The following is an 8701-nucleotide window of genomic DNA, read 5'->3' as shown; positions in this document are numbered from 1 at the left end:
ACGGAATATTAGCTTTCTATTTTGCAGGCTTGTAAGGAGAAGCTGCATATTTATCACTCGGGCGCACTGAGAGCCACTGAAAGACTGTGAAGTACAATACAAACATGACAGACCGCATGGATGCATTGTGAAGATTTCAGGTCAGAGGTTATTGGTTGATGGACGTGCACTGCAAGGATTTCCATTTTTATACCATAGATTAATTACTAGACCATTTCTACCCAATGGAAGAGTGGTGATGCTAGCTTTGTGCAGTAGTTTTAATAACTGTCATGGCTTATCCCATTTATTTTATAATAAAGTCTACCCACTCTATCTAACAAGAAGTTCCATCATAAATTGGAAAATTGCTCTAAGAACAAGAAAGAAAAAAATATAATTGTATTAAATTGCCTTCTGACTGGATTTTTCCAGGACTAAGTCAAGGTCACGGACAAATTGTTCTTTCACCACTTACAGGGCTGCCTATGTGTGATGTAAGACAGCCTGAATACTGAGTGGTAAAATAATCTACATCTCATTGCTGCATCTAATTTGGAGAGTATTTGCATAGCAGCCACATCACCTTGCGTCAAAAACTGCCAGAGGACGCACACAATTACTCCTTGAGAGCTCTTAATCTCCGCCCTGTGCCTAATAATGTGGTCAATAAACTCGCACAGGACAGCGTCTTGAATACGAGACCATCTGACCACCGTTGGTGTGAAGCGGTGAGGACCATGCAGCAGGTGGAACATGGTTGAAGTGACGGTTTCCCTCTTCTTATATCAGTGTGTTTTAATACACCATTAAAATGTGTCCACAGGATGTTGTTGCTTTAATGACTCCACTACATTTATTTGACAGCTATAGTGACTTTAAGCTTTTAACGATTACTATTCATTAATCTGTGGATCATTATTTTTGTTCATGCCCATCCTGATGTCCCAGAGCCCAAGGTGACATCTTTAAATGTAAATCAGAGAGAAACAACAAAACCTCACATTGGAGAACTAGTCAGTTTTGGGCTTTTTTTTTTTGCTTAATAATCAACTTAAATAATTAATGAATTATCAAAATAGCTGGCAATTAATGCAACTAATTGTTTCAGCACTATTTTTTACACAGAAAACAATTGATCATCTAATAGAATAAGATATATATTGTTATGGATTAAAGCACTCAGCATTGTACAGAGCAGCTAAAATTAGCTCAACATTAATCAGGTACAACATTAAAATGCTTCTGATCCATTCATGAATCTGTAATAACAAACTATATTACAGTTTGGATCCGGGTTCAATGCAGAGGTCAAATTTCTCTTGTACTGTTTATGACTGTATATGACAATAAAGTTGATTCTATATTTAGTCTGCTGGAAGAGTCTAATGTTTAATTTTATGCCACATGTTTTTTAGTACAACATTCTGCACAACGAGTACTTTTACTTTTAGTACATATATATAAAATATATATAATATATTTTAACTTTGAATGCAGGGCTTTTGCTTGTGATTAAGTGTTTTGGTAGCCTACTCATAGAATGTATATCTGTATACTAGAGCTGCAACGATTAGTCGTTTAATAAACTAGTTGACAACTCAATTAGATTAATCACTAACTAATCGATTAATCAAAAAAATAATCCAAATTTTCTGGTTTCTTTTGTCCTTTATGACAGTACACTGAATGTCTTTGGGTTGAGAACCAAACAAGACATTTGAGGATGTCACTGTGGACAATGATCAACATTTTCTGAACCAAACAACTGATCATTAATCGAGAAAGCAGCCATACTGTATACTCCTTCCACCACTAATGAGATTCCTAATTAACCTACGTAACCCATGTAGGTGGGCTGTAACTGCACTCCTCATCACAAGGCAGAGCAATATATATATATATATATATATATATATATCTAAAAAGAAAAAATCACAAATCAATGCACAGAGTCAAGAATCGCACGTGGCAGCAGAGCAAACAGGACTTCTTAACACAGCTGCAAAAAGTCACTTCTTCCCATTTTTGTCCTCTGAGCCACAGTGAACCGGTGGTTATTAGAGAGAGAGAGAGAGAGAGAGAGGGAGAGAGAGAGAGAGAGAGGGAGTGATGGGAGGGAGGGAGGCAGAGAGAGAGAGAGAGAGAGAGAGAGAGAAAGAGGGAGAGGAGAGGGAGGGAGATAGTGCGAGAGTCTCAAACTGGTTAGCCTACCTATCCACTAGGAGGAGAGGAGAGGCTTGTTGAGGAGCAACTAAACAATAAACAGGCTACTACTACAAACCACATCAGCGGAGTTCACCACACACACACACACACACACACACACTCACACACACACGCGCGCGCCAGAGGAGTACCAACAAATAACTGAGACAACGCCATCGTATTGTCTTTTTTTTTTTTTTTTTTTGTGCCTCAGAGTGAAGTAACAGCCATGTATCTGAACAGGGAAGAGGACAATAGCAAAGGTAAGAGCCTGTCAAGAATTAGCCACTCTCTTTGCGAGCAGCATCCTGACAGTTTCAAGGTGTTTCATTTCTGACCCGCTGTCTCTCTCTTTGAGGTGACATGATGAGGTGGGGATGTGCTGTCACACAGCTCTCGTTGTTATTATTATTATTATTATTATTGTTATTATTATTATTATTGTGGGGTTTTGTTGTTGTGAACAGCATTATCCTTGCACCGGTGCTGTTAGTAAAAAAGTGTGGGCTGTCATTATGTAATATCAGTGCAGTTAATTGCCTCCTAGGAGGTTGCTTATCATTAGCCCAATCCTGCGTTTATTTCATTGCACCGTGAGCGATTAATAGTGAACCTGTTGTAGACAGCACTTTATCATATGCACAGTGTTGCCCCGGGGTGCAATGCTTTGTGTTGTCACTGTTCTGGACATGTATAATACCTACTTTTATAGGCAACATAACACAAGGTCAAAGCCTCTAGCTACAGTGAAACCCAAAGTGTGGGCTATATAGGTTATTTATGGTGCTCCGACATCCTGCAAAAAAAAAAAAAAAAAAAAAAAAGGGCTGCAGCTTATTGCTTTAACGGAGAGAGATAACCGTGCAGCAGCGAGAGGGGTAAAGAGGGTACAAAGGAGGCATATTTGAGTAATCTCTCCCACGTGTTTTTGAGGCGTGATTTCTTCTCTCATCGGGTGCCCAGAAACACTCTCGACTCGTGTCCCCTGCTGTTACCATGAGGCATAAATAACTCTCTGGGGCTAAGAGGTAATGCTAATTACCACCTAAATCTTCAGGTTATACGAGAATAACACCTGCTGCTATCGGGGAGGAGAGGAGAGGAGAGGGAGGGAGGGAGGGAGGGAGGGCGGGGGGTGGTGGGGTGTGTAAAAGAGCAAAAAGGCAGAGTGGGAGGAGCCATTTTTGTTCATTCCCCTGTGATGTGAGATAATGTGATCTCACCACACATGGACAACAACATGATACTGTACGGGGATGTGTGCATGCAGCAGCAGCAACAACAGCAGTCTCTGTTAGTGGGGGAATAAAAAACATAGCTAGTTCTGAAGGGAGGAAAAACAAAAAACAAAACACCTGCAGTAATTCTTTAATTTGAAGCACTTAATGTCCAGAAGAGCTCAGTACGTATTCAGCTAGAAAGCTCAGTGAGGGCACTTTAAACTGACCTCCACAGAAGTGAGTCCCAGTAGGAATATTTAGGATGGTTTAAAAAGTCCTCGTAGTTAACTTATAACGTCGTGGGACATAAAGTTGTGGCTCTACTGTGGCTACAGAGGATGTGACCTTGTTGGTCGGCTTTAAAGGTCCAGTGTGTAACATTTAGGAGGATCTGTTGGAAGAAATGTAATATAATACTATATATATAGGTATAGATGCTGCAGATCCGCCATGTTAAACCGCCATGTTTCTACAGTAGCCCAGAACGGACAAACCAAACACTGGCTGTAGATAGGGCTTTTTGTGTTTTTCATTAGTTTCGTGGCCACCGTAGTTTTACCGTTACTTTATGTCGAGATGCTACTACTTGCAGTAGCTTAGTTTATTAATTTGCTACTTTTCATGTTTCAGTCGGGATTGTATTATTATAATATATTTAATATATTATATATGTCAACTTAACTCAGATTTATTTGATTAGTTATCACCGTTTTAAAAATGACACTAATTTAAAGTCCACATGAAACAGAAATCAGAGTGCTATTTGCTTCTGCATATTTGCATATTTTCTGTAAAGACAGGCAGTTAGGGAATAGTGCTGAATGTGAACGTGCCCCCCGTCAAGCTAATAGCAGACCTATTAGCTGACTGCCGGACTGGGAGCTCCCAGTGAGCAGCATGGTCAGACTGGGCCGGCAGGGAATAAAGTACCAAGGTCTCTAACAGTCATGTTAGAGACCATAAATCACCTCGGTAGCGCTTTTGTCAAACTGGCCTCTGTCTGTCTTTGTATGGTATCAGCTGTGTTCACTGTGAGGCTGCTGAGCATTTTTTCATTTCATCTGGACTTTAAAGGTCCAGTGTGTAGGATTTAGTGCTATTTAACGTGAAAGGTGTTAAATAGCAATAGAAGTGTTTGGTTTGTCCGTTCTGGGGTACTGTAGAAACATGGTGGTTCATCGTGGCGGAGTCCGTAGAAGAGGACTTTCTTTACCTGAAGTATTGTCAGTACAGATAAGCAGACAATGTTGGACAAGATTTTAGTTGTTGAGTCCATTCAAAGCTGAGGAAGGAGAGTTAACATCTGAATTACCATATTTATATATGTCTTTATATATGTCTTTATACATATATCTTTATATATGTATATAAATCTTCATTTTGCACATTTATAACCAAAAACCTACTAGTGCCATTACCACTAGCCTCTGCTTTCCTTTAGTGATAAGTAACAAACGCTAACATACTAAACCAAGATGGTGAACTTGAGCAACACGTAAGCTTCGCTACCGTGAGCATGTTCGCATGCTGACATTAACATGTAGCTCACAGCACCTTTGTGCCTAAGTACAGCCCTTACAGAGCTGCTTGCGTGGCTAATTTTGTTGAAGGTCAAAGAGGGATGCGAAGGGAAATGTTTGGACTGTACAGTGTATGGGACTGCATGGTCCAGGAGGTCATAATGGTTAGTAGCAGCTGTTGGGTGAGGAAGGAGAATCAGGTATGAGCATTAGTGTGAATGTACCTGATGTTTGACGGCCCCAGGTTCAGACAAAAGGTTGTTTCCAAGGATTAATGGACTGCAAGGAAAGTAGTAAAGTTTTGAGCAGGCTGACTACTAATGTGTTGGGGCAACTCTTTTAAGTAAGGAACTCAATACTTGATTGACACGCCTTTAATTGATTTATGTGAGTGGGTGTTCCTTTCCGGCGGGTATTTCCCTCACCGCACTGCTGTGGCCTTTAAATTCACACTGCGTCTCAAGGTGGAGTGGCAGGGAGAGGGAGAAAGGTCTACCAGGGACATATTGATTATGGCCTCAGAGGATTAAAGGAGGGTGAGGACAAACAGGTTGATCATATGTGAGCCTGACAATCACACAAAACTGCCTGGCTACTGTCAAATAAACATCTCAAATAAGGCTGGATGTGAGCTCCAATCAATACTGAACTTAAGAAAAAAGTAAATCGTAAAAAGGGGTGAATACTGGGGATAAGTGGCACCCTATTATTGTCTTTTCAGTCTGACGGCTAAATGGTTTGTTATTTATGCCCACTGGAAAACATTCAGCAACTATTTAGACTACTTAGTGATGTTCAAAATGCAGCAGTTTGGGCTCCTGCAGGGTTTGATTGTAGGCCATTAGAAGACAACTTGGGGATGTTCAGACCATCCAGCAGACATACAGCCAATTTTAGAAAATAATATTTTTTAATTATTTATTCAATGGGGATGTCTAATAAGCCGTTTAATTTGAACAAACCCCGATACAAAGCTACAAATAACAAGATTCTACATGTGAACTTCCCTTTGACAAAAAATAATTTACTTATTTACATTATCAACTATTTTCTTAATCAATTTATTGATAGTTTTTCTCTATACCCATTTAAATTCCCAGAGCCCAAGGTGACTCTTCAAATATCCTTTTTTATCTGACCAACACAATTCAAAGATATTCCGTGTACTATCGTATGAGGCAATAAAAAGTGTTTAATCAATTATCAAAGTATTTGCTGATTCAGTCTCTACATCATTGTTTCACCTCTGCATGTTCGTATCTAGATTACAATCGAAAAGGTCCAGTGTAAAGGATTTAGTGGCATCTGGCGTTGAAGTTACAGATTACAAATAACTGAACACTGCTCGCGTCTGTATTTGACATTTCAACCTGGGAATGAGAACGAGCTGTGAAGCATGTAGTAGGAGGAACTATGATGGCCATGAAAACTCACAAAAAACACAAAAGTTGCTATCTACAGCCAGCGTTTGGTTTTGTCCCTTCTGGGCTACAGTAAATACATGGTGGTTCAACATAGATAAAAGAGCTGCTCATTCTAAGGTAACAAAAACACAGTGAGTCCTATATTAAGGTGATTATACACTAATGAAAACATACCTATAAATATTACGTTCCAACTGCAGTTTCCAGCTTTCCGAGCAGCAGGGGACCAGTAAATGAAGAGCTTTCCAGGTTCATCTGTTGATGACTGTTTTGATGAACTCTCTGTAATAGATTTGTTGGACAGGAGCTGATGCCCTTATTGATCGGTTCCATTCGGGGAGAATGTTTCAGGTACAGGTTAGGTTTGGGGAGACACGTTCAGAGAAGGGAACCTGTGGTTGACTGACTTCATGTATTATGCATGTAATCACCCTGGTCTGTATAACTGACAACAAGAGGTGGATCAGTAATACAGCTTTATGGCCTCTCTAGGTAGAGCAATGTCACCTCAGGACATTTTCCCCCTGTTGTCTTATTGCGTAGTTTAGTTCAGTCCAGTTCTGTCCAGTTCAGTCTAGTGCGAGTTAGTGCTTCACTTGTTTGTTTAACTGCATAAGGTATTATCTCCTTCTGCATGTCGACATTTTGTTATCTCCCTCCTTTTTGTGGTGCTAAGTCTGGAGACAGAGTTTGTGCATCAGGGACATATTGCCCTAAATTTATTTGATGTGCGGTCCTGTACTCTGTCTGGCACCCCACACTATGAACCACTTGAATATGATATATAGCAATACCGCCAGGTTCACTATTGATTTAGGTTTCTGCTGGCCTTGGATTTGGGCTGGAGTCTAAATCTCTGGGCAGGGCTACCAATCTAAATGACTTAAGTTTGGCATCCAGAACCTGCACTAAGAGCTCCTTAGGTGGAGTTTATTGTTCTGGCATCTTTGCAGATAGGTCTGCAACCTGTTTGATGTGATTAAAAGAGGTGCAGTAGCACTCACGTTAAGAAAAGAAAACTTCAAAAAAATACATTTAAGGAAATTACCATAAACTGACCGACCTAATTCTAGACGCCTGAAAGACAACTGCTCTTCTTTAGCCACACTAGAGGCACTAGAGATTGCAATATTGGCTGGTCTACTGCTTCTGGATGGATTATCATAAATGTTTGTACAAATATTAGAGTCCCTAGAATACGACTTGTAATAATTTTGGTGATCCCATAATGTTTCAATGTCAACGCCATCATTAGGTAAACTTTAATTGGCACAGTGCTTTGAGTTTTATGACCAAATACCTGAAATACCTGCATTATCATCCATCTCAGCTGTACTTAGTGTTTGGTAATTGTCAAGTGTTAGCATGCTAATATGCTAAACTAAGATGGGTGAACTTGGTAAACATCATACCTGCTAAACATTAGCATGTTAGCACCGACAATAGGAGTATGTTCTTAGCATGCTGACAAAGCACAGCCTCACAGAGCTGCAAGCTTATTGAAATAAAACAATTCAACAGGAATTAAAGAGTGCCTCTTCCACTGTGGGCTCTTGACTTTGATATTACCTTTCAAACCGGCAAGACGGCAGCCCAACATGTGCTCTTATATACATTTTCAAAGCTGTGGTTAGAGCCTTTGTATAGGCATTTTTAAGGTGGTCACATTCCTCTGAAAGAAAAGGCCTTCATCATGCCCCAGGTTTTGACACTTCTTGGTAGAATAGCTTGGTGGTGTATGAGGCAATTCTTGGTATGCATCAAAGGATTTTAACTGCTAAGGAAATGAAATGGAAAAACGGAGGGAATTTGTAGGGAGTCTTTAACATGGTGTGAAGTGTAAGTGTCAGCAGAAGACTGAGTTCCTAACCTCTTTGTTATTATTGCCCTGTAGAAATTGATGATGTCCTTCTACTTCATGGCTGTTTTACTAATGTGGGATGGGAAATTATTTGGGGGGATTGCTGTGGCAGTCTTGTAATGTCCATGCCTCTTAGAGCAAGATGAATTAAAAAAGCGCTGGATGCTGGGAGAAAAGGTATTGGCACAGGCTTAGCAGCTGCATTCAACAAGTCTATATTTCTGTGATCAAACTAAAAGGAAGATTGCTGGAGATATTCATTCACAATGCCCTCTATTTTCTCTCCTAATATTGTTTAAAGCATAAAGCCGCCTCAAGCTATTCTGTTGTCCTGTCAGCTTGCTTTATTGATATCAGATGTAGAGTGGATGAAATTTTAAAGCGAAGCCTGAATTAAACACGGCGCATTCAGTCTGTGAGCATCAGATCGGTGAGCACAATCACAGCAGAGACCTTTAGATATGTATGGTACATAAATCGCCACACAGG

General features: G+C 40.1%; 1 protein-coding gene across 1 annotated transcript in view; it reads left to right on the top strand.

The window, feature by feature from the left end:
- Nucleotides 1-2160: 2160 nt before the first annotated feature.
- The window catches only part of syt7a (synaptotagmin VIIa), an 80523-nt gene continuing 73982 nt past the window's right edge, over nucleotides 2161-8701 (top strand). The window contains exon 1 of the mRNA XM_051382008.1: nucleotides 2161-2450. Coding sequence (XP_051237968.1) covers nucleotides 2417-2450 — 34 coding nt within the window. The 5' untranslated portion in view covers nucleotides 2161-2416. The remainder of the gene's footprint in view (nucleotides 2451-8701) is intronic.

This window comes from Dicentrarchus labrax, unplaced genomic scaffold (assembly GCF_905237075.1).
Source record: "Dicentrarchus labrax unplaced genomic scaffold, dlabrax2021, whole genome shotgun sequence".
In the NCBI taxonomy this organism is placed as follows: Eukaryota; Metazoa; Chordata; class Actinopteri; family Moronidae; genus Dicentrarchus; species Dicentrarchus labrax.
Note: the sequence above shows the minus strand (reverse complement) of the source record. Positions and strands in the feature narration are given on the sequence as shown.